Source organism: Manis javanica, chromosome 11, assembly GCF_040802235.1.
Source record: "Manis javanica isolate MJ-LG chromosome 11, MJ_LKY, whole genome shotgun sequence".
Taxonomy (NCBI): Eukaryota; Metazoa; Chordata; class Mammalia; order Pholidota; family Manidae; genus Manis; species Manis javanica.
In genome coordinates this window covers 26,835,660-26,862,632 of record NC_133166.1, presented here as the reverse complement: position 1 = coordinate 26,862,632, position 26,973 = coordinate 26,835,660, and the positions used below count along the sequence as shown (strand labels likewise).

Genomic DNA, 26,973 nt, shown 5'->3' with positions numbered 1-26,973 from the left:
CTATCCATCTATATCTCTCTATCTATCTATCTATCTATCTATCTATCTATCTATCTATCTATCTATCTATATCTACCTATCTATATCTATCATCTATCTATCTACCTATCTATCTATCTATCTATCTATCTATCTATATATCTATCTACCTATCATCTATTTATCAATCCTCTATCTATCTATCTATCTATCTATCTATCTATCTATCTATCTATCTATCTAATCTGTTTTCTGGCCTATAGGACGTATTTAGCATTTGTTGTCTATTAATTAATTAATACTTTTATTGAGATTTTCTGGTGCAAAAATGAAACTTTTCTCTGACCCCTTTTAAATAAACATTTGTCTTATGAAAATTGCATATGAAGAACACATAAATATGAACAAGTGAAAGTGAAATCATAGAAAGATTACCTTTAATGGCTTCATTTTCTATTAATATTACAATGAACTTTTTAATGAATACACAATTGGTTACATTTAGACCATTACTTTTGCACATTTTTCTAAAAATATAACTATTGGATAAAAGAGTTTAAGCATTTGTGAGTATTTTGATGAATTTTTTGACATTGCTCTTTGGTATATATGGGCCAATTTACAACCCTGCCAAGCGTATATAAGACTATCAATCTTGGGATGGCTTCAGTGATCAGGAACATTTCAGTTGTCTCTTCTTACTTATTTTATAGTAATAGGAAATTTCACCATCATTTTCATATGCATATTTTGATTAATGGGACTGACAATTTTCTGATTTTATTGGCCATTATTTCCCTTGTGAGGGATAAAGGCAGATTACAGCCCAGGTCTGCTGAGAGCTAACCTAATGCCTTCATGGCTTTGAAAAGTTGGAATTACTTGGTGGACACATCTCCACCAAGCCCAAGCAGTCTCTGGAAGCCCAGTCTGAGCTCATGCATCCTGAGCGCATAGACCATGGGGTTGAGGGCAGGGGGGATAACATTGTGCAGCACATTGAGGAGCACAGGAATTAGGGGAATCTTTTTCCCTGCAAGGTGTGTAACAGACAGCACGATGATACCTGTGTAGAAGAAGAGGGTGAGGATGAGGTGGGAGCTACAGGTGCTCAGGGCCTTTGAGATTGCTTCTGGTGAGTTCAGCTTTAGCACAGAGTGAAGGATTAGTGCATAGGAAGAAAAGACCAGAATCATATCACTCCCAGCCAAGGTCCATGCTAAGATCAGTTGGTAAAATTTGTTCACAGTGATGTCATCACAGGCCAGGCTGATAACCCCCAAGTTGGAGCACAGGCAGTGGTCAATCTCGTTCCTGGAGCAGTAGTGTCGCTGGGCAGCAAGTACAGGCACTGGGATAGTAAGCAGGCCGTTCCTGAGCACCATGAGTCCTGTGGCCTTGACCACGAAAGCTTCAGTGACTATGGAGGGATACCGAAGTGCGTGACAGATGGCTATGTATCTGTCCACTGCCATGCAGAGGAAGATACCAGACTCCATACAAATGAAGAAGTGGATGGCATAGATCTGAGCAAAACACTCAGGGAGGCTGATGGCCTTGGCATCGAGCCAGAAGATGGCCAGAATCTTGGGCATGATGGTGGTGGCCAGGCCAATGTCCACAACTGCCAATATGCCCAGAAGATGGTACATAGGCACATGCAGTGTGTCCTCATGTTTAATGGTGATCATGATGAGGAGATTGGCACCAAGAGCTGAGAGGTAGAGCAGAGCCAGGGGCAGGGAGAGCCAGTGCTGCCACTCGTGAATGCCTGGGAGCCCCATCAGGAGGAACTGGGACATGTGGAGGCTGGAACTGTTGGTGACACTGGTGGAAGAATCCATGGCACAGGCACCCTGTCCTCAGTGTCTGTTCCTCAAACTGAACAACGAAGGAGGTTGTGTTTAAAAGTTCACCTGAGGTTCCTGATTGGAGATTCCTGCCAATGATACAGTTTCTTTTTTTCATGAAGGACCCTCAACTTTTTGTTGTCTCCTGAAAATATTCCACAGAGAAGCAATAAAAAAAAGCTGAAATTAGTTCTGGACAGAAAAGTTGCCCTAGCTGTTTGTCATCACCACTTGTATGTCTAATAAGCATGTCTAAATCTGTCAACAAGATTCATATCAATAACCCCTAACAAATATTACTATTTAGTTTACTTGCATTTTTCTGTTTTCTATTTAGGCAGTTTACGTCATATGGAGATAATTTTGTATCTTGTCTTTGTCTTTTAGTTGCATGTTCTAAGGTATAAAATAGGTACTCAGTGAATATTACCTGGATGAATAAAAAAATCATGACTTTCCATTATCATTAAAAGCAATGTAGAATCTTAATTTTAATAACTGCTTTATAGTTCTATATTTGGCTATTCCATAATTTGTTCACTGTTATTTTACTGCTCAGGTTATTTTGTTTGAGTAGAATTTATAAAATGGCACAAAAGTGATACATACAAAGGACCTAGGCATGTTAAAAATTTATTTTTTGTAGTATTTCATTTCAAGGGTTGTACATGCACATGATAAAATTAAAAAAAAAGGAAATATATAAACAATGAAAAGTAAGACTCCTGTGCTTGGGCCTCCCAAGTCCCTTCACTGCACCAGAGGCAGCCAGTGATCCACTTTCATGGCTTCCAGAGACAGGTTTTGCTTGGACAAAAATGTATGTGTGCTTTCCCCGTAAAGACAGAAGCAAATATTAACGTATCAGTCATACCCCTTATCCTTTATTAACTTCCCTTTTCTTTTTAAACTTGATTTTCTTGGAGACTGTTCCAGAGCACTCAATAGATGTGTCTGGTTGCTAAGTGGATGATTTTCTACCACATGGATATCCAATAATTTAATGAGAACTTTTGACAGATACTCAATTTGTTTCCAGTATTTTGCTATTGTAAAAAATGATGCACTAAATCTACTTGTTCATCTATATCTTTAGGCATATGTATAAGTGTATCCGTAGGATAATTTCCAAGAAGTGAATTGATGGGTGATATAAAAAAAAAAAAAGATTTTTGACTGATACTGCCCAGTTGTCTTTCCAAGCAGTTATTCTTGACCTGTATGAGAATATGGGCATTTTAAATTCCCTTGATATGATACTGAAACATTGCTTCCTAGATACATTGTAGTACTTTACACACCCAGAGTTGGTTCATGAGTGCTTATTTCATCACATCCATGCCTAAATTAGGAATTTTAATTTAAAATTTTTTATTACTAGGATAAGTAAAAATCAACACTTCAATTTTGGTTCAGTTTTCATTTCATTGTTGAGTGGACTTGGACATTTTCAAAGATTTATCTTCCATTTATGTGACTACCCATTAATTTTCTCATTTGTCTTTATATCCAAAGTATCTCATAGAATTAAGTGAAGTAATGTTTTGCAAGTCCTCAGCATGGGGTCTGACAGCAGCATCATATTAATTTGTATGGATTTCATTATATCTTAAGGATATTACTTGTCTGTTGAATTTTGTGGAAATAATTCTTCCAATTAATTTTCCATTAAGTTCTATTGATCCCTTAAAAAAAGTAACCTACACACATATGTACAGTTAAGCTTTTATGTAATCATAACCATTGTAGTTTGTATATTATTTTATGACTTTAAAGATTTTCATGTGAAATTCAATATTTTAATAAATATTTTATTAACATTTTCCTTACAAAAATTTATTTTAAGTAAGTTTGAAATTTCACATGGATTGAGAAAATATCTAAAATAAGTTCTCCCCACTGAATGTCAAATCATTCTTCTAGCAGCATGTAGTATTTAAGCCGTACCCTCCTCATTATTCTGAAATGCCCTTTTTGGTCATGTTAAATTCCAACATGTATTCAAAGATCACTGCCTGCCAGGACAGTGGTTACAGTCTTTAGCACCAGTTTCAGTAGAATTCATGTATTTACCACATGGTATGGGAGATTCTTAGTAAAAACTCAAATTTTTAAAATAAAAAAATGGTTAAAAACACAAGTTAATTATGGAAGAATTGAGGTCATTATCCCATTGATTCTCTCCTTTCAGAAATTGAATATATTTTTCCTTTTTGTAATAGGTATTTTTGGAATTTTTTCCATTCTTACTACCTTTTCACCTCTATGTATTTCCTAGTTGGCTATTGTTACCCAAGTAACCTCCTGATGATTATTTTTTTAAAAAACACTTTCCAAAATACAACTGTTTTATCTACTGCTTTCCAAAGCTAATAATTTTTCAGTAATTGCATATAATACTTGGTAGAAAAATATTTTTCTACATTAGTTTAACTTTGAGTGTCATTTTTGGTCTGCATCCTATTAAAATGTCTGTGAGTTTCTAAACAACACAAAGAGTGAAAGCTTTTCTGCTAAATGGTCTTTATTACTTTTGGTGATACTGATTTCTAGTTCTTGATTTTTTTCTCAGTGATGCGAAACGGGTGAATTCAGCCAATAGGTCTTGTCAGGGTCTTGGGTCCATAATTGTAATGGCGGATCTGGGCTCCCACCATTCCCTAAGCTCTGACAGCTCGCCTCCCCTGTGTCTGGCTGCAGGAGGCAGCTTTTGGCTGTTCTGCTCTCCCGTTGGGGTTTCTACTGTCTGACGTGTCTGGAGGAGAGCTTGGTCACACTTTTCTTACTCGTCCTCCAGACCCCAGGCCTTTGTACAGGAGAATATCTTAGGGGAAGAGAAGGCCAGAGTCAGAGGATCAAGCTTAGAAAGCCCAGTGAGAAAGCCAAGGAGGCGGCGAAAGAGAGGCGGGGCAGCCAGAACCGAGAGCTAGGAGCAGAGCGAGAGAAGGGTCGCCTCCCCTCACCTTTGCACCCTGGCTGCTCCCTGCCAGGAGGTTCTGAAGAGCTCTTCTCCAAACGGAACTGCCTTCTGTAGCTGCTTCTATTCTCTTGGCCATACGGGTATTTATGCCTTTGTTGCTGAGAGTACATGCCCCTCTCTCCCCTGGGGCCCAGGCGGTTGTGCAAATTGGAGCCTGGAGATGCCCTGGTCCTTCTCTGCTGGACCCTGGGCCCAGCACAAGGCTCTCTTTGATCTGTTTTCCTGTGTGCATCAAGGTTTGGTGGTTATTCACTGCAGCACCCAGTGGCCCCCAGTGATCTCAGAGGCACGTCAAGCTCAGCTCAGGGAACAGAGACACTCAGCCCCCAGCCCCCTGGGAAGCACTGTTACATGGTCACCTCTGTCTTGATGAAGGTTTGGAAGAGGCGACCCTCCTGTGCGTCTGAAGGCCTGCCCCTCCCGCAGCACCTACGGTTCCCTTCAGCCTCTGCAGGGACCTTTTTCGAGCAGCTGTGCCCTGTGCTTCATCTTTTACTGCTGCTTCTTTCATGAGTTATCTTCCCTGTACATAAACATGTATAAAATGCAGATGCCGCCTCTGCTGCATACCTCCTGCTTACCCCTCCAGATCTGCTTTGCACCCTCCTCTGTCCCCCTTGAGGTTCATGTCTGTTGCCTCTGGATATGGGTGCATTTGTCTAATGGCGGCTCTGGCAGGAGATCAGAGGGCAGCTGGGAAGACAAGCTGAAGGATTTATTCCCCTGAATTTCCCCTGCTGGTCTGTGGCTCGGAGGCGCCTGTGTCCCCTATTGAAGGCCACTGCTCCTGTCCCATGGTTCTCCCTATGGCTTCTGTGAATACTGGACGCTGTTTCCCCCCATTGTGCCTCAGACTGTGGGCTGATAATGGCTTTTAATGTTACCAGCCTTGGCATTATTCACCACCCCTGTTTTAGTATTTTTTTTCTAAGTCTTCCCACCTCTTTGGAATAGTGCCTTCATTATACTCTCTTCAGTCTCCCCTTCTGCACATGCCATCTGCTGCTTCCTGCTAGGACTTGGGCCCGTGTACATCCTGGTCTCACCGTCCTCCCTCCCTCACCTGACTCCTGAATCTTCTCCCTCTCTCTACTCTCTTTTGCAAACTTGCTGAAGCATTTCTCTCAGTATAGAGCTCCCAGTTCCTTATGTCTCATACTCTTCTAAACCTACTTTGAGACTTATATTCTCCTAATAAACCAAAATGTGTTAATTTCATGCTGCAGGTCAGATTCACTGGGAGAAGACACTGAGACAGTCTAGGGTAAAAACAGTTAACCAGGGATCAGAACCTGTGGAAAAGCAGGGAGGAGGACAGACGGAGCAGAAGAGGAAGTCAAATGGCCACCCGGGTGTGAAAAAACCTCAGCCGACTGCGTCGGAGCTCTGGAGGGAATGGTACCCATCAGAGTTCAGTCCACACGTAGCCCAAAGGCCTGGATGTTACATCCCCAGCTCACACTGTCTCTGGATAGGGGAAGGTGTGACCTCAGGCCGCCTATAGCTGCGGGAGTCCCTGAGAGGTGACAGCTGGGGTCACTTGCTCTCCTACCTGCTGACAAAGTCCTCCCTCAGAGGATGATCTGGGTGGTATATGCACATGCCCACCAGCCTTTCTGCTATCCAACGGGAACTTTTAGGTGTTTCTCTTTGTCCTGCAACTATATTGTTTAAACTCTTGCCTTTAGGCCTTCAGAGATGTTTTACTTTTTCATGAAATCTTCTTTATGTTTATCAGGTAACTTCTCTTTCATGTCAACCTAGGTATCACTTGTCCTAAGAAGCCTTCCCTAATTTTCCAGTTTGTGTTCAGATGCCATGCCTGCGCACTACCCGAACCCCTTGTCCTTCCCTTTTTATCCATTACTGGATGGAGTTATAACTGCCATTATGCTAACATTCTCCCCATTACTTTAAGCCCATGAGAACTGCGGCTGTGCCTATTTTATTCATTATTTTACTCTAGTATCTCTCAGGGTGGTTGGCTGATAATAGATGTTGAATAAATATTACATTGGAATCTTTTTCTTCTTTGCTGTTCTAACACCATGCTCTCCATACTCCATTACATATATTAATATATAGTAAAAATGTTGGTATTGAGTCCAAGTACTTTAGTCAACTCTTACTCAGTCAACTTCAGTTTAACCCATTTTCAGGATCCTGAATGTTTTTTCTTTCTGTTTAGTGCTTGTTCTACCCAGTGTCCTTTGTTCAACCTCGTACAACCTCCTCTCAGCCACATTATTTTCTTGGGTGATATCCACTATTGAATTTTGGCCAAAGGACATCAACCAAATATCATCATTTAAAATTTTTTTGAAAGTAAATTTATGCATTGATTTGTTCTTCACTCTCTTTTTCTTATCAAATGGTGGGTTTATGTGGGTGTTCCTTGTAAGGCCCATAGTTGACTCATGAGGCTGGAACGCAGACACTAAAACTTGTATGCATATAGATGTTAAGATCATCTGAAAGAAGAAATCCAGATTGAAAAGTGAAGATTGATATCATTGAACAAATCCTGAAAGAGGAAGGATTAGGCCTTTGGGAAAGCTTAGAACACATAGTAGCAAAGATGAGTAAAATAATGTCTTGAGAAAATTTTAATGATAGGGTACTATGGTAGACAGTGACTTTATAAAAAAGATCTTATCCTATTATCTTCCTGTTGGGTAGTAGGGAGACAGAGAACTGTATCTTCAAAGGAAGCTTCTATTCCTAGTTTTCTGATAGTCTTGTATGTTGGGCTCACATTCTACATGTCCTATCATACAGAAAAATTAAAATCCCTACAGATTAAAAGGCACCTCTTTCTCTGTATGATTCAGACTCAATAGGATACAATGAAAATTTGACAATAAAGTGGCTATAATTTTATCCTAATCCAAGATCTTATAAGCAAAAGAGCTATAGTCAGTAGAAAACAGGGCCTCGCTGCTTGTGAAATAGTTATTAGGCAGATTCTTGGGACTCCTCGGTACCCCAGTGCCTGCATATCAGCAAGATACTCATAGATTCGGTACTATTGAAAGAGATTGTTGCAAGGCATTTCATTCACGGGTTCAAACACCCTAACGACATTTGACGCTACAGTATGGAGGTTGGTGGCCTGATTTAATTCCCCACGTGTCACAGTGCCACCATCTCTTATAGCACTTGGTGAAGAGAGAGCACATGTTGGAGTGGGGATTGGAGCCACAAGCTGCCCTTTAAAATACTAGTGAAGGAAGTTAAAGCTCCGGGCATCTCCCAAGCAGGGGTACCATTTGAATTGATGTGCCTGTGACTCCAGAAGGTATGGGTTGGGCACTGTGTCATTGACAACAGAGGGACAGAGTACTTCTATGATTTTGGTCCCAGTTTTGGAAGGGGGAAAAACCTGATATGTCCCCATAGAGTGATAGCTCCTGGTAGTACATACAGAGCTCGTTTGTACACAGGTGGAGCCTAACCCAGAAGAGCATATTCATGGTAAGACCCTTCCTTCCTATCAAGGGGTGGGTTTAGACAATGTTCTACTAACCCACCTCTGCCATAGCACAGGCTCCCATATTCATTAAGTGGCATGCCTGTTTGCAGCAGAGCAATACCCTACCTGCCAGTCCACTGTTCCTCGAAATGTGGATGCCACCAGGCCCTGTAGATTCCCCCAATACTTCCACCTCTATTCCTGCAGCCTGTAGAAAGGGAATGGGGGAAATTCCCCCTGGTGCCTGGTATACAGATGGATCTAGTTGGGCAGTCTATCCACATGGAGTGCAGTTGCTATGCAGCCCATCACTGACACCATCTGAATGAAGGAAGAACAAATTGCAGCAGCCAGTGGGCTGAACTTGGAGCGGTTTGGTTGGTGAGCACTCATGAGCCCTGGCTATTAACCCTTTGCACTGAGTGTTGGGCTGTTCTAAAGGGAGTCACCCTATGGCTTGGGCACTGGGAAGCCAAAGGATGGATGATCATGAATAAGCCCTTGTGGGGTCAGAATATATGGAATGACATTTGGATTGCTTGCAAGAGCCTGAGGCCGTCTGCACTGCACTGCCTTCCCCATACTACTCATAAGGTGCTGACATCCTGTGGCAACGAGGAAGTTGATACCCTAGTTTGGGTGTGAGCCCAAATAACTGACCCTTCAGCAGATAAAGCAGTTTGAGTGTATAGAAAGAGCAGCCACCATAATGCTTGGGTAGAATGGTATATTGCCAAGGGTGCCAGATGGCCCTTGAAATAGAGTGACTGGTTAATGCAGTAACAGCATGTGCTGTGTTCCAAACGACACCCAAGGCAATTGCCAAAGGAGTCTGAGAGCAGCTGGTGCTGTTTCCAACCAGTGAGGGTTTGGCAAATTGATTACCTTGGCCCCCTCCCTCAGAATGTGGGTTCTGTGGTTCATGTGCCTTGGTTCATGTGGACATTGTATCTTGCTTAACCCAAGCTTTCCCTTGCTGCCATGCAAACCAGGCTGCCACCAGTAGGGGATTAGAGAAGCTGATTTCATTTCACAGGTCATGATATATAAGACTGAGCACAAGGACATGACATTGAATGGAGGTTCCATCTACCCTATAACCTGCATGTAGCAGGATTGGTAGGAAGGAGGAATGGACTATCAAAACAGCATATTAAATAACTAGTGGATAAATCCACCTTGGCTGGTTGAACTCAAGTACAATCTCAGTCTTTAATATATTTGAATTATCAACCAGTAGGGGCTGTTGCCCCATATGCCAACCTGGGGCTGTTGCCCCATATGCCCTGCCAAGACCAGTCAATACCATAAGGGCATGGAAATCACAGGAAATGGCCATTGCCATGAGTTTTCACTGTGGATCAACGTGCTATGATGCTAAGAACACCAAGTCCCAACATGCCTGGCAAAGGTATTACCTATGGGACTTTGCAATGGGATGTCCTACTGGGATGAGTGAGTTACTTTGCACCCTTGGGTAAGGGGAACTTTGTAGTCTGCACTGGGATCCTGTTGTACTGCTGTATGTTGGACCTATGGAAACACATTGTACCTGGAAAGTATGTATCCCACTGAGAGAGGGGAGAAGATGGTGGTCTTGGTCTGTCATATCTCAGCCCCAATTATGCCTGACAGTGTTGCCTGCCCTAGGCAACATGTATGGTATGCATGACCAGCTGACGTTCCTAAAGCTGCCAACCCCAAGGCCAGGAGGACACATTCTGTTCTCTGCTCGCACAACCATTTGGTTGCCATCTTTGTTCCATCCATTGGCCTGGAGGACATCCTAGCATACACAGAAGCCCTCACTAAATTCACCCATCAAGCATTAAATGACAGCCAGTAAAGCCTCTTTATTGAACACTGAAATGTGTCTAATGAGAAAAGTTGTCCTCCAAAATAGAATGGCCTTGGGCATTATTACTGCCTCACAAGGAGGCACCTGGGCCATTATCCCCACAAAATGTTGTGTGTTCACACCTGCTGAGTCTGCTAATATAACATCTTTATTAAATCTCAGGAAGACACAGGTGAACACTCTGAGTGATCCAACCCCCAGCCTTGGGGACTTGATAAATCAGTGGTTCAGGTCATGGGACTCTTGGCAGAAAAAAATGATTTGTTTTGGGAATCATTCTCTTACTCTGTATTTTCTCTTGCATGTGCCTATACTATTGCTGTGAGCAATATATCTATCTGTTGCAGCTCACTAGCTACCAAATAAGCCGCCTCTGTGCTAGTGAAACCCATCACTGACTGCTTTGGGCACATGGCAAAAGACGGGGGGCATGCACAACTGTAAAGAGCATATGGGCTGGAGTGTTGGAGGAGGTCACTGAGCAGACGTGACCGCCGGCTGACCGGCGAGTTTGGTCCGCGCCGTCGGAGGCTCCTTACCAGCTCCCCGGCCCTGAAACGTTTGTCCCGCCCACCATTCCTGCAGCCACGGCCATTTCCGGTCTCTGCCCTGAGAGCACGTGCCTCCTGGGGCCGTTCTGGTGGCAGTTGTGCGGAGCTTCTGTTCCTGAGGTAGCTGGCGCGCCTGGTGAGTAAGTTCCCATTTTTATTAAACCTGCCACGTGCTCACCTGGAGCGCCTGCCTCTCCCAGCCATCTTTCCTTACCTTTCTTACGGTGGCTGGTTTTCTGATCAACAATTGGCGAACCAGCCAGAGATGGAAGAAATGGGCCTTGGGAAGAGGTATCTGTGGGGAGCATCCCGCACTCGTCATCGACCGCCGTGCAGGGAGGGGCGGCTGTTGTGTCAGGTGCATGTGGGCCTCATTAGCTGGAAACGCCAGCTGTGTTGGTGCCCTTCTTTGAGGAACTGCACGTAGCACACTGCGGCAAAGAGGGAAAAACTCCTGGCTGCTGTAGTGGGCTGGCCGCTGCCGTGGGCAATTCAGCGGGACCCCTGCCCAGCTGGAGATTTCAAGTTAATTTTTATAGATGTAAGGTAAGGGTCTCAGTTTATGTTTTCATATATGGATATCCAGTTGTTTCATTTCCATTATTTAAGATTTTATCCCTTTTCCCATTGCGTTACAGTCACACGAGTTAAAAACATAAATCGACTATGTATGTGGGGGTATTCTGAACCCTTTTTTCTGGTCCATTTGTGTATATATGTGCCCTTATGCCAATATTACACTGTCTGGATTTTGAAGATTTATGGTAAGTCTTGAATTAAAATAATATAAATCTTCCAACTTTGATAATTTCCAAAATAGTTTTTGTTCTTTTGCATCTTTGCATTTCATATAAGTTTGAGAATTAGCTTACAATTTTTACAACCAAAAATGCCTCCTGTTAGTTTGACTGGACTTGCATCATATTTATAGATTGGGCTGGGGAGACTAGATATCTCAATAATATTGAGTTTTCCAATACATAAACATAACATTTCTCTCCATTAATATAAGTCTTTAGTAATGTCTCTCAGCAGTGTTTTCTAATTTTTCATGTAGGGACTTATTTTATCAAATTTATCCCCGAGTATTTTATATGTTTTGATGTCATTATACATAATAGCTCTATGAACTTAATTTTCCAGTTTTTCATGGCTACCATAGAAATGCAGGAATTCAATGTTGTACTGACTTTGTGTACTGTGAACCTGCTAACTTAGTACAGATATTAGGCTTTTCTACATGACAGTCATTTTGGCTGCCAGTGATCATCTTTTTACTTCTTTTTTTCTAATCCATACGATTTTACTTGATTTTTTTGTTTTCTTCCAGTGGTTAGGTCCTCCAGCACAATGCTGAATACAAGTGGTGAGAGTGGGTTTCCTCACCTAATTCTCATTTTGGGGAGAGAGCCTTTAGTCTTTTACCATTATGTGTAATAATGCTGTAGTTTTTACATAGATATTCTTTGTAAAATTCATGTTTGGGATCTTCCCTATTATTTATAGTATGAGAGTTTTTTCTGTTATTATGAATGAATGTTGATTTTGCTTTTATTTTTGTCTCTTTTGAGGTGATATGTATTCTCTTCATCCTTTATTTTGTTAATGTGATGAAAAATATTTTTGAATGGTAAATTATCTTGCATTCTCAGGAAAGCCCTGCCTTCTCATTATCCTTTTTATATATTATTTGGTATTATTTGCTAATCATCTGTTAAGGATTTTCGTATCACTGTTCATGAGCAATACTGGTCTGGATTTTCCTATCTTGCAGTACCTTTATTTTGTTTTGTTTTCAGGTTAATACTGACCTCACAAAGTTGGTTGGGAAGTGGCCCCTCTTCTCCTATTTTCTATAAGTTTGCATAGGATTATTACTGTTTCTCTCTTAAATGTTTGACAGAATTCACCACTAAAGACTGGGTTCAATTTCCAGCTTTTTGCCACATTGCCATGCTGTCTTCCAGGTTTACTCCAAGTTGGACCCCTTCTGTATTATGTCCCTCCTTCTCTGCCCAGAGCATTGTGAAAGAAGTCGATTAAAGCACGCACCTACCGATACCACTGCCCTGCTCAAACAATTTCCTTGTACGTTGCCTTCCTTGACCTCTTATTAACACCTAGTGCTCTTTGGAAGAGCACTTCAGACTGGTTGCAGTCTGGGTCCAGTCTCCCTCTCAAATCTCATCCCTCTTCACTGCTCCCTCATCAGTGGTCTTTTAACTGTTCATCAAGAATTCTGTAATTTGTGAGTTTTGGTGTACTTTTTTTATGCTAGTGAGTCATTCTAGAATATTCTTTTTACACTCTTCAACTTTTCCATGTTGCCTCATGTGTTGTCTTCCCTGAGCCCCCACAGGCATAATTAGATGCCCTCTTCAAGGTGTTTCTGCCTCCCCAGGGTGTAGCCACAGACCTTTGTGTGTACCTCTGCTTTGCCTTTGGTACTCTAAGTGTGCTGTGTAGTTTCCACCTGATGCTGTTTAAAATCTCTGTTTTTCTTTCAACAACCTTAAGAGGGACTCAGGAAATTTTTTTTTTGATCTAAATGATTGATCCAAACCTCTTGACTGTTTTTGGATCTTCAGTCTCTTTCCAATCTCTTGATGTTTTTATATAATTTCTGACTTTAGGCAAGGGTTTCAGAGTTTCAGGGTGGTGGTCCATAGTCACACTGATCTAACGTGCCAGTTCTAGACTTTTTCTTATTTTCTGGGCCTGAGTTCCGGTTCCCATTACCAGTTTACCCCTCGGTTCCTCCTGGACTGGCCTTTATATTGCTCTTGCTGCTTATCTTGCCTGCTGCTTCCTTCTGCATGCGGTTCTGGGCTGGTGTTTTTAACATAACGCCTGTCTCCTGCAGTTTCAGGGGTGTCATCTGTCTTATGTGCATCATCCATCTTAAGCTTCCTGTTACCAAGCTTGACTTCTCTGTTACAAGACTTAGTGCTTCATGTTAGGGTTCATAATCTTGACTCTACCAGAAATGACACCTGCTATGTTGTGTTCTCTCCAGAGCTGGGTCAGTACCCTAGAGCATGGCTTTCCTAAATCAATGATTGATTCTGGGTACCTACCTTTCCCAACCACCCTTGTGCTCTAATAGAGATATGTGTTGACCTTTGTCTTTCTGATAAGGGGTTATCCTTCTGAAGACATGAACTCCACATCCTGAGTCCTGAACTATAAATTTGCATATGTTTGTTCTTATTTTAACCTTGCTTCATAAAACAAATCACTTTTTCTCCAGGGGGAGTTTCTTCCTGGATCTGAAGAATCCACAAAGATCATGCACGCCACCACAAGCATTCTCCAGTGTAAGCTGTGCACGCTACATTTCTCCAGTTCCTCTCAAAGTAATGCAATGTCCAGATCCTTCATACTCTTGACTATCCTCCTATAGATTAATTTGGCATCATTTTCAGGGGTGATTTTGGTGACTGAGATGAGAGTCCAATGTACAGAGATTGGTGAAGAAGAGAAGAGTTGTAGGTAATTTCACTAGTAAGGTGTGATAATATATGCATGGCAGTAACTGTAGGACTTGACCTCCTGTTATACTTGGCATTTTGAGTTCAGGCACTGGAGATACTTGGCGTCTTTTCCAGCCTTATTCCCCAGCCAGGTTCTCTCGTCTCATAAAGACTCCCACCTAGTAATCAATTGTTCCTCTCACGGTTCCACTTATGTCACAGGGGTCATCTAGGTAATGTATGCCAGTCCTGGTGGTGCTCCTCCCCATCTCCATGCCCTCCTCTTCCCCTCCCTAGATCAGATCTTGCTTGGCCATCAACTCAGATGGTCCCATTCTCCCATGTCAGGAAGCCTCTTCTTGCTTACAGCTGCAGGGCTCTGGCCCTCTCCCGACGTGGTACTCTGGAGTATGCTGTTCAAAACATTCCCTGCTGGAGCTCTTCCCTGGGGCCCCAGGAAATGGAAGAGAGCTTGTTAGACCTTTGTTTGAAGAGGAGGCAGAAGTACTAATTGGTATCTGGGTGGTGGGAGTTTCTCTTTGGATCCCTACAGGCAATGCCTGGAAAGGTGCTCATTAAAACCCTGTTCCTAGGGGCCTGACTAGTATCTTAACTTCTCATCCCACTGTAGGCCATTCAGGGCAGCTCTTTGGTGAGTAATGGCTAATGGTAGGTCCATGGGAGAGAGATTGCACAGGCTCTGTCAACGAATTAGCTTTCCCCCAACCATCTCAGATCTGGATCATCTGATAGGCCGTCTGGGGTGGAAGTGAGTGGTGCTGATATGGTTAGGGCGGATTGGAAATACCACCAGTGCTGGTGGTGTATACACTATCAGAGGTCTGTGTGGACCTTTTATGGTGTAGAAACACAGGCATGGGAGGGATTGGGTGTGGGAGAATTACTTCCTCTCAAGCAGGCAAAAATATCCTTCTATTCGTGGCTCAACAGGGTGCTATTTATAAATCTGTGCCTTTTTGAAGCCCACAGAGTGAGTCACAGGGAACCTGGATTCTTCTGGTTCTAGGATCCCTTATCGCCCTTTACCTACTTCTCATGGAGGGGGAGTTGCTGAGCTTACTGGGTCAGCCTTTTCCTTGAGGCATAACGTTTTAATGAGGAACATTTGTTGGGACCTGAGGGGATAGTTGGGGTGTCAGGTGTCATTATTTCTTACACTGTTCTGAGATGCTGTTATGTTCCATAGTGTGGGCTAAGGCTTAAGGGTGGGCAGCTTGGAGGATAATTTGAAGCAGATGCTCATGTGGTTAGGGCCACACTCCTGGACATGCTTCAGTGCCTTCCCACTCCACACCATAGCTTGTGGGATCAGGGGGGACTGTATGCAATTGGGAGGAAGAAGGGAGCAATGCTGGGGAGGGTGTGGTATTTTTGGCTGGGTGGCTCCATGTCACTACTGCAGAACATCTGCCATGGGATGGATCTCTTGTCAAGTCACATGCATTGTCTCTGAATCTTTGAAGTTTCTGTCATTCTTAACCAGAGTCTTCCTAATGCATCCCTCATTTCTTATAATTCAGTGAAAATAGTATTACTATTTTTGATCATTTGACAAAGAATTCTCACATATATCATTGAATTCTCAGAATGATTCTGAGGTATATTTTAGAGAACACTCATTTTACGTGTGAATAAACAAAGGCCTGAAGATGGTTATGCTTTGCTTGAAGTCACACAGCTGACATGTCACGGAAATAGCATCTTGAATCAGGATCCTGACCTCTGGTCCTGAGTTTATTCCCTGACACCAGAACAATAGGTACGCTCTAATCTCCCGTCTTTCCAGCTCTCATAGTTTCTGCTGTCATCACATAGTTCCCTGAGTAGCTGTGGTTGAAAGTATGGGAAACAATTATGAGGTTTCTCTTGGAGAGAAAACCAAAATGTTCTTGGGCATTTTAAAGCTCTGATGGTCTTTCTTGGAGTATGCTCATGGGCTGACTTCTCCTTTCCCTCATGCTCAGAGAGCTCCTTTTGCTCTCACTGAAACTGTGAGATCAACCCTGCAGCATCTTTTCTGCTGGGAATATGAACAGTTATCCTCCAATGCCCTCTCAGACCCTGAGCTCAGGTCTCTGTGTGTCCTTGTGTTGTTGTTTTCACATGAGAGGATTGTGGTCCTGGAGGTACTGGGTGGGGGGATGCTGGTAATCCCCAAATCATTCTTGCTCTGCCCTGCTATTTGATTCCTCTGCTGCCCGCCCATGGTCCCAGGGCCCTGGGTGTTCTCCCTCGGCCCTGCAGTGGTCACTGCCAGCGTGGAGACAGGACGGTGACTTCCCTGCTCAGCCGTCAGTGGATGTGAGCTCTTGTCCAATTCTGTCAATAAGTAGATATGTGACCCTTGGCCATTGACGTCTTTCTAGACCTCAGTATTCTAACCTAGAAAATAAGGGCATTGGGCACAATACCTATGGTGGATCTGACTAATTTTGTACCCTTTTTGTAATTACATGGATAATGGGATTGCAGGGAGTATTTGCCTATTTTCTCTTCTGTTCTCAATAATGTGGCTATGATAGAAAATTCTTAAGCTTTCTTATGAATAAAAATTATTTTTGACTATTTTCTGAGAACTGTGAAGGAATGGGTGATGATATACGGTAGTGAGACCATATATCTTGACCTCACAATCCCTACATCAGTGAATTTAACCTTTCTGCCTTTCTTTGCAGTGGCCCTTCGCGCTTCTAGGTGAAATGATTATCACAGTTCTTTCCAATAATTCTCATCTTTTCCCACGTACTTTCTTCTTGGCTGGCATCCCAGGACTGACTGCTGCCCACATTTGGATCTCACTTCCCTTTTGCTTCATGTTCTTCCTGGCAGTGACTGGGAATGGTGTCCTGCTTTTTCTCACCTGGACAGAATGTAGCCTTCACCAGCCCATGTTTTTCTTTCTTGCCATGCTCTCCTTTGTCGACCTGGTCCTCTCCCTGTCCACTCTGCCCAAGATGCTCGCCATCTTCTGGTTTGATGCTACAGCCATCAGCTCCCACTCCTGTTTTTTGCAGATGTTCTTCATCCATGCATTCTCTGCCATGGAGTCGGGAGTGCTGGTGGCCATGGCCCTGGATCGCCTTGTGGCCATCTGTGACCCATTGCGTTACCCCACCATTCTTACCCCAGTTGTTGTTGTCAAGATTGGAGGCGTGGTAGTGCTTCGAGGTGTGGGGTTGACCATCTCCTTTCCAAGCCTGGCTCATCGGCTGCCCTACTGTGGCTCCCACACAATTGCCTATACCTACTGTGAGCATATGGCAGTGGTAAAGCTGGCTTGTGGGGCCACTGCTGTGGATAACCTCTATGCCTTTGCTGTGGCAATCTTTGTTGGTGTGGGAGATGTGGCCTTTATCCTCTACTCCTACTGGCAGATTGTGAGGACTGTGATTCATTTTCCTTCACCCAAGGCACGTGCCAAAGCAGGCAGCACATGTACGGCTCACATCTGTGTCATCTTTTTCTTCTATGGACCAGGCTTTCTTTCCGTGGTCATGCAGCGCTTTGGCCCTCCCATGGCCTCTGCTGCCAAGGTCATCCTTGCCAGTCTCTACTTGCTCTTTCCCCCTGCACTGGACCCCATTGTCTATGGGGTCAAGACCAAGAAGATCCGGGAGCAAGTGTTTAAAATTCTAAAACCCAAGAGGATTGATTCCACTTGAGTATGGTTCTCATCAGCTTGAGCTTAGGGGCCAGGGTGACCTTCTCCTTGGTACGGGAGCCCCACCACCCAGGTCATTTATCTGGTGGGACCACTGAAGAAGAGAAAGCACATGATGTTATCCTGAGTGTTTTGGAGTTGGGAAACCTCTTCTCTGGCATAATATTTAGATGTTGGGTTGGAAAACTGAGAAGGGCTGGGGTATCTCAGGTGATTAATTAGCCAGAAATTCTCTTGATACCTTTTTCTTCTAAAAGTTTATGATTTACTTACATTGACAAGATAAATGCATCAGATAAAGGAGAAGCAATGAGGACCTTGATGGACCTGGATCAGGTGGTTTAGGAGATCAGCGAGAGATGAACTGTGGCTATTTTGAACATAAGAAAACATGGGCCACCTGTAACCACCACCACACTGACACATAGGCAGTCTGTTGTGCTGGGTGGGCCCTCTCTAGCACCACAACTTTGGCATCACAGAAACAGCGGTGGCAAACTAAGGAGATACTTTAGAATTTCAAGTTCATGAGAGAAACTCTTTAAAATGTTCATTTTCCATCTGACTCCAGCAATGCAAATGAAGCTAGTTTCTTTATTTCATGTGCTTTTTCAGCCTGTTTTTGAGATGGATGACCCTCTATAGCTTCTACAGTTTTATGTATTTTTAACCTCTGAGAGTAATGATAATTGTTTTATTTCTTCAATTTTAGTCTCCAGGTATGGAGAGATCTAATAATTATTGTTCTAATTCTTGTGTCGTTTTCTGTTTTCCTTCCTAACCCTCTTGGTTGTTCTCTTCCTGTTCCTACTGTTGGCACTTGCTATACATGTAGTGTTGAATGTTCCATATTCCTAATATACATAAATGCCCTTCTTCAGTTCCTTAAGTGTCCACGTTTCCTCTAGCCATGGGCAGTCCGGGTTCATCCTAATGGGAATGCACCTCCCTCGTCTTATCCTTGCCATTCCTGTTCATCTTGAACCTCAGTTCAAACCTCACCTCCCTAAAGAAGACTTTTCTAACTGGATCAGGTCACTTGTTTTATGAACTCAGAACTCTGTGTATATTTTTCATTATCTACCACACTTTGTAATTATATCAGTAATGATTGGTTGAACGGTCTCTGTCACCCATCCCTATAAATGGTGAATTGTATTGTATTTTTAGAATTGTGCTTGCATGTGATTGGCTGTCAGTAAATGATTGCTTAATAAATAAATCTCATTATTTTAATGGACTGTGTCAAATCAACATGTTTTCTCATCAGTCACATTGACATATGTGTGTTTGATTAACTGAATACATAAATCTCCAGAATGTAACACAGGCATTCAATAATAACTACCGAAGAAATGAAACATCACAAAACTACCATCACAATCACAATCACTATTAACTCTGCTGTTTTTGCTGCTGTCATCATGACTAATATTACCTTAACTTAGGCTTTTTAATGTAATTTCAGCTGGTGGTATTATGAACCCTGTGCAGATGCTCTGGAAAGCATAGTTACTCTTATAGGGTGGACAACTGCTGTGTATAAGCATAGAACAAACAAAAATCGCATTTGTCTTCCTTTTCTTCATTATTTTCTTCCTCATCCTGAGTATTTACCAGGCTCTTAGTGTGATGATGAAATGAATTTGAAATACAGATATGATAAAACGTGAGAGTTCTGCGGTAGAGGTTGGATCTAAGTTATAGAGTACTAATTCTCAGTGGGAGGCCCTGGGCAGGACTGGGACCGGGTGTTGCGTCAGCTTTAAGAGATGCTGTGAATGACCAGGGTTTAGAAGACTATGGGCCTGTGTTGTTGGGTGGGTAGGTGGAGGCTTAGGGTTAAACTTATGGTCCCTGGGGGGAGTCCACCTTAATGTTTCTCCTAAGTGGCTTCTGCTCTATGTCATACTTGATGATTCCATGTTTCCTCTGCTAAATATTAATCTTGAATATTCTTAGAAGATAGCTCTTAAAAGAAAGGACAGAAAGTGGAGATGCCCCTCCCACCTAGCCCCCAATCTTTCTCTCATCCCTGCTCCATGGGTGGGAGGGGAACAGGATCTGCAGGTGAGGAAGAGCAGCTGCAGGATTGCAGAGGAAGATTCCACAGAGGGTACAGGATGATGCTTTGGGCAAACTAGTTGTGAACAATCTTTGTCTGAATGTTTTGTATTAATAGAAATCTTAATAATATGAGCAGGTCCTGTGTGACCACCTCTTAACTCAATGGTACCTTGAGCGTTTGAGAAAAAACTGCACATAAACTCTCTCATATAATGTCTACAAAATGCATATGAAGCTCGTGCTCTCATGATTCCCATTTTTATTCTGGCAAAAGTGTTATACTTCCTACTAAGTGGGGACCACTAATTTTCTTACACACTTCTGCCTCTGTTTTGGCAGTGAGTTCACCGTCCTTGTTCCCAAATGCAACTTCCAGCCTTTGTAAAAACAGTCTGGCAAGCAAGTACAGACAGGTATTTTTGAGGTTCATGTCATCCAGGCATAGCATCCCTATCACCCCAGTTACTGCTATCTCTCCTGGTTGTTCTCCTTCATTAAATAATGACTTGGTTAATATCGCCTCTGTTATTTGGTCACCCATAATCCTGGAGGGAGACTTTAGTATCCATGGGAATGGCACTTTGAAAATCTGGGTTTTCATATCCTTGGTTTCTTTCCCCCAAACACCACTACCTCATTTACCTATTCCCGTGACACATCCTTGAACCTGTCTAGGGATCACTGCACTTGTTCCCGACAGGTTTCCCTGCCTCTGTGCTTTACCCTTTTTTGTGCATTCTCCCAGTATGATACTTGGTAATGAGATTCTGATTGTGTCTCAACGTTCCGCTTAGAATCTTCATGACTTTCCACTGCCCTTTCCAGGACCTAAACCACGCTGCTGTGGTTCCTGCTCACACCCCAGGCTCAGTTCCGGAGACCCACACCTTCAAGTTTATGATCATTCAGGCCTCCCACAATGCCAAGCCCCCTCCTCTCCAGCCTCAGGGATTTTGTATCCTCAGCCTACCCCCATACCTCCCTTCACTTTTAATGCAGTTTCTGGTCACTAACCTGAATTGGGGGAGGGAACCTCTGACTGAAAAGGTTCTCTTAGTATATGCTTTAACACTCTGTAGTTTTAATTTATACCACTTATCACTGTTATTAGTTCTTTCTGTGATTATATATAACATATATCATGCCATGACCCATCGTGACAAGGGCCCTTTTATCATACTAATTGTTATTTCCAACATGTAGCAGAATAAATGCATTTGATTTAATATCTGTTGAATGAATGAATGAACAAATGAGGCTTCCCACCAGCCATGTATGAAATATTTGCTGACTGGATGAATGAAAATATCATGCACTTGACGCACTGTTGCCACGGAGAATATGGCTCCTGGCGGACTTGTAGGAGGGTTTTCTTGGTGATGGGCAGATATGATAGAGGAGGGCCAAGCTTATCTCACTGGGAACTTGCTATGGTGCTGGAGTTGATGTCTGTGGGCCTGCCACTGCATCTCAGAAAAGAATGAGAGCACCCAGTTCACCTGAGGTCAGTGACACTTGTTTTAGATCGGGTTCTCTGGAAACAGATACTGAGGCAGAGATTTGCATGCAGGAAGTGTACTGTGAAATATACTTGGAGTGACACCTGTCATGGAGTGAGAGGAGCAGGATGGACAGGAGTCAGAAGTTAAATTATGATTTAGATGCCTGAGCTGATTCCCTGGGGCTGCTCTTGAGCTGAGATTGTCCCTCAGATTGAAGAAAAAGGATCAGGTCTTTGTATTCAAACATAGACCTGTCATTGAGCAAGAGAAGCACTTGGAAAGGAAAAGTAGTCTTGGGTGAATCAGCTTTTTATCCAAGGGAGAATGACTCAATTATGAGCTTTTAGCAGCCAACACTCATAGAAGATAGAGGCTAGAGCATATGGAACCACACAGTCCACTAAAGAATGTACTAGGGCTGAGTTTGACCTGTGAAAAGGAGAAGTCTGGGCTTACAGAGAAATGTGAGGTTTCCTAGTACAGCCATCAGGATGGACGGGCCTCAGTGTGATGGTGTCCAGCAGCGGACAATGTGGGCCACCTGGGCAGGTGCAGGTGCCAGTCCCTGCTCTGCCTCTCTGCCACACCAGCTGTCCCAGTGGCAGTAGACTTAGCTCTGTGTGCCTCCCGCTGATCTGGAGGCTAAGTTTGGCCCTGTCCAGGTGTGTCTGTGTGTCCTCAGGGACCTTCCAGTTGCTAATAACATCTCGCCTTCCCAGAGCCTTGCTCACAGTCATCAGCTCTGCTTTGGGGAAATATAAAAAATGTACTAGCTTTTCACAGTAAGATTACAGAACCAGGTACAAGTTCATGTATAATTTATAGTATATCCTATATATTAGGACTTTACATTTATCATTTTGTTAATATTTAAAATAAACCAGTGAATTTATGTTATGTGCTCACTGTGATTTGAGGCATCTCTACACAGAGAGTTTAAGCATCCTGGAAAGGTTTCATTTGTAGAATATGAAAGGGACAGAATTTAAACCTAGTCTGACTGTCTGCAAAGTTTGTGTAACCTGCTATACTGTGAAGACTCTACCAACCAGCTTGTCATTATAAAGAGTAATGAGATATGGTTCTTTGCTTGAAACAAACCATTAAGACACTGAAAGGATATCTATAGTTAGATGAAGGAGAAATTGTGGGTGAATAAAGGAGGATCATAAACTGCTCCTAACACAGTCCTCATACAGTCAGGGAGTCCTTCTAAGAGGCAGTAGACAGTGGACTGTGAGTTTTGAATGATGCAAAAGACCATCTGATGAAAGAGGATGAAGAAAGAATACAGAAAAAGCACATATAAACTAGGTTGATGTGCCCATGTAATCCCAAGCACACTGGGATGGTTAAAGCAAAACATACATGTGGGAATACGTTAGGTTTAAGCCAAAGAAATCCATAAAGATAACCTTTGAAAACCTTGTGTGCCAGTCTAAAATGTATGATTTTATTCCATGGATTAAAGGAACTACTGGATTTTAACCATAGGAGTGACATGATGACATCTGCATTTTAGATGTATTTTGAAAACCCTCTGACCTCAGAGCAGAGAGTGGGTTGGAAAGGGCTAAGGGCAAAAGCAGATGTAAGGAAACAATCCAGTAGATAGAAGCTGGGAGTGTGAACTAGGCGGTGCCATTGGGGATTGTAAAAAGGAATGGATATAGGAGGGGTTAAAAATACAGAACACAGGAAATGATGAACAGGTAAATTTTATGAGAGATAATCATGAATAAGGATAGTTTCAAGTTTCTACTTTGGCTTAGATTGGTAGAAAGTGATGTAATTCACAAAATATAGACAGAAAGAGCTGATATGGGAAGAATAGGTGAGTTAATTCCATCTTGAATGTGTTGAGTGTTTGGTATATGAATTCCAAACATGTAGCAAATGGAAAAATGGATTTGTGTTCAGAAAGCTATTTTACTTATAAAGTAAGTAATGTTTATGTAGTGTGGAAGAAATTAAAGTTTATAAATGGTTAAAGCTATGTAAATGAATGAGCTCAACCATAGACTATGTAAGGAACAGGAAACAGAGGAGAGATGGAACCCAAGACTCCATAGCACATAATGGATATGTAGCTGGAGACCGGTCAGAAGAGGGAATGGGAGGAACAGCGGTAGAGTGCTAGCTACCGAACCTGAGGGAGGCTGATCTGAGAACAGAGTGATGCCAGCATTCAGTAAGGCCAAGGGGTGACATGGAGAATCCTTTCCGGTTGACATGGTAGAGTTTAAACATCTCTCTAAAATCAGCATATGCTTACTCTTCTCTCTAAATGAAACCAGACCTAGTAAAACAGACATAAGAATATCTCATCTTTAAAAGAATTATTTCAAGAAAAGGAGATTTTCTTGCCTGTATCTAATTTTCTTTACTTCCTTTGCAGTTTAAACCTTTTTCTTCTTGTGAAGACTGTAGCCAGATCTGGACAATGTGATGAGGCATCAGGAATGCAGAAATACAATTTAGGTTTCTTTTCTCTCTTCCTTGTGTAAGCCACTGATGATTGATTGCCTTTAGCAATTGCAGCTGGCTGCTACACCAGCCCTCTTTTTTCCTGGTCGGCATCCCAGGTTTAGAGGAAAGCCAGCACTGGATAGCATTGCCGCTGTGTGTCCTTTACCTCCTTGCCCTCGGGGGCAATGTCACCATCCTGTTGGTCATCTGTACTGAGCAATCCTTGCATCAGCCTATGTACCTATTCCTGGCCATGCTCTCTGGCATTGACTTGGTCCTGGCCTCCTCCACTGCACCCAGAACACTGGCAGTGCTCCTGGTTCATGCCCACGAGATGGGGTACACTGTCTGCCTGATCCAGATGTTCTTTATCCATGCATTCTCCTCCATGGAGTCAGGTGTTCTCGTGGCCATGGCTCTGGATCGCTACGTGGCCATCTGTCACCCTCTGCGCCATTCCACCATCCTGCACGCAGGGATCATAGGGCGCACTGGAGCGGCAGTGCTGGTACGGGGCTTCCTGCTCCTTCTCCCCTTCCCTGTCCTGTTGTGGAGACTTACCTTCTGCAGAGCCACCGTCATAGGCCATGCCTATTGTGAGCACATGGTTGTCATGAAACTTGCCTGCTCTGCAACCACAGTGAACCGAGCCTATGGGTTAGTAGTGGCCCTGCTGGTGGTTGGGCTGGATGTCCTGGCCATTGGCGTGTCCTGTGCCGTCATCCTCCAGGCAGTGCTGAGGCTATCAGGGGGTGAGGCCCGACTCAAGGCCTTTAGCACGTGTGGGTCTCATATTTGTGTCATCCTGGTCTTCTATGTTCCTGGAATGTTTTCTTTCCTCACTCACCGCTTTGGCCACCATGTTCCCCCTCACGTCCATGTTCTTCTGGCGACACTCTACCTCCTTGTGCCACCAGCTCTCAATCCTCTCATCTACGGTGCGAAGACTCGGCAGATCCGCCACCGAGTACTCAGGGTATTCTACGTACAAGGGTAGGTCTCAGCACATCCTGATTATCTTCTTCAGAGGCTCCTGCCGGAGACACTGCCAGGAGCTCAAGGGTGGTCAGGCTGTCTGGTAGAGGCCATTCTGCAGAGAGAAGTCTTCCTTGTCTTACCAGTGTCATGGCAGAGGACACTCATGGGCTCGTGGCTCCACAGCTGAAGTCTGAGGCCTAGAATCAAGGTGACAACAGTGTGGAATTCCTCCTGCACGTGATTTTGTGATATGACTTGTGTTGGCTATATCTTCCATGCTTGACCAGAGGCTGCAGGCAGACAGGTGTCTGTGTTCTGTTTTCTTCTCAGTAGCCGCTGCCCAACTTACTCCCCAGCACAGGTATCATCCTCAGGAACTATTTGCTATACAGGATGAGTGCACAAACCTGATGCTCTGCAGTGAGTGCCCCTTGGTCCTGCTTAGTAATTTGCAGTGTGATATTCTGTTTAGACTCGGAGGACAGATGTCCCGTCCTAGAATCAGATGCTCGTCAGGAGACAGGGACAGGGCACCTTTTTGAGAGTAAGAAGCTCGGACATGCTGTTGAGATAAAAAAAGCAGATTCTTCACTCTTTATTCCCTTCGTGCTCTTAGCAGTTGAGATGGTTCACAAGGAAGTGAAGAGTGATCCAAGTGAGGAGGGTCAGAACCACCCATTCCCATGTGCAGGGGCCAAGTGCTGGGTCATGGCCACACATGAGAGGGGGAACCAGCGGACAGAGAGGAGTGCCTGCATTTTATTCCCTTGATTTTAGGCCTTACATCTCCTTTCTACTCCTTCTTCCCACATTAATATGGGGAGATTTGACATGAAAATTAGGGTCTGGTTATAATCACCCTGCAACCTGCAAGGGACATTGCAGGACCCCCATAAACAGAGCCCCAGTAGAATATGAAATGCAAAAGAGAGAGGCTGGCTTCCAGGTTTCTCCCTGGGAAGCCGATCATGAGGTTCTTACACGGGTGAGTGTATGATACTCGAACACAATGCGCAAGAGTCCAGTGCTGTCCTTACAGACCCTTGGGGCAGGCATTAAAATGAGCAGCTTAGAACTTATTTCCTACATTGGGGTGCATTAACCCCATCCACTGCTCCCAGTGATCTCTGTCCAAGTGTGTTAGTGATCCTTCTTCCCGAATGGAAAAGCAGGCAATGGAGCAGAGAAGTGGAAAGAAGAGAGCAGAATTGTTCACTCTCACTATTCCTTCCTTGCGCTGAGGGAATAGAAAGCCTCCTTGTGTAGAAGCAGAGGAGGTGGAATTAAGGTTCTTCCCTAATAACCAGCACGCAGGCTTGTTTCATATTCTTTTGAGTAAGGCTGATAATACTACACGGGGGCTGGAAAATGGCACGGGGATGAACGACATCATAAATTATGTCTCAATAAATGTCAAAAGAAGAAAACCTGATATACATTTTCTTAGTGAACAGAATTAAACTGGGAAACAATATCTATAAGATAGCATGAAAAACTCAAAAGTCTTAGAAATAATCAGCAGACATCTAAGTAATCTATGGCTTAATAAGCATCACGGAGAAAGTTAGAAAATATTTCAAATTGATGTTAATGACATAGCAGAAGTTGTGGGATAGAGCTTAATTAGAAATTAGAGAGTAATTTATACTTTTCATTGTTTAAATTAGAAAAAAGATTTTAAATTAATTATCTAACTTGACAATATAGGAATTTAGAAAAAGAAGAAAAAATTAAGTCCATGTAAAGAAGAGTGAGAATTAATGAACAATAATGGAACTGACAAAATTGAAAACAGAAGTTATAGAAAACATCAACAAAAGGACAAGATTGGTTGTTAGAAAGATTGATAGAAATTATTTAAGCCCTAGTAAGACTTATCATAGAAAAAGAAACCCAAGGATCAATATGATTGAAGATGTTACCATGCATACCCTAATAGATAATAAAATGATAAGAAAGGAATGTTATGATTTGAAGACAGTAACACCAACAATTTACCTATGAGATTTTAGGGCGCAAGTTGTATGAGTACCAGCCTGTAGACATCCTAGTGTGGACTTGTGATTAGGAATTCTCAAGAGATAATCTTCCCATTCTCAAAGAAAGTCTTCC

General features: G+C 43.0%; 3 protein-coding genes across 3 annotated transcripts; 2 read left to right on the top strand and 1 right to left on the bottom strand.

The window, feature by feature from the left end:
• Positions 1 to 857: 857 nt before the first annotated feature.
• On the bottom strand, positions 858 to 8,863 carry LOC118968005 (olfactory receptor 56B4-like). Its single transcript, XM_036996460.2, has 2 exons — positions 8,847 to 8,863; positions 858 to 1,806 (listed from the first exon to the last, which is right to left on the bottom strand). The coding sequence occupies exons 1-2, from the start codon at positions 8,861 to 8,863 to the stop codon at positions 858 to 860; spliced, it is 966 nt and encodes a 321-aa protein (XP_036852355.2).
• An 8,020-nt stretch (positions 8,864 to 16,883) lies between these two features.
• On the top strand, positions 16,884 to 17,846 carry LOC108402342 (olfactory receptor 52K1-like). Its single transcript, XM_017668817.2, has one exon. The coding sequence runs from the start codon at positions 16,884 to 16,886 to the stop codon at positions 17,844 to 17,846; it is 963 nt and encodes a 320-aa protein (XP_017524306.2).
• Positions 17,847 to 21,924: 4,078 nt separating this feature from the next.
• LOC118968013 (olfactory receptor 52L1-like) lies at positions 21,925 to 24,880 on the top strand. The gene is given in 3 exon segments (XM_073217714.1): positions 21,925 to 21,969; positions 23,896 to 23,931; positions 23,933 to 24,880. Coding segments are annotated over 3 exon segments (1,029 nt in total).
• The last annotated feature ends 2,093 nt before the right edge of the window (positions 24,881 to 26,973 follow it).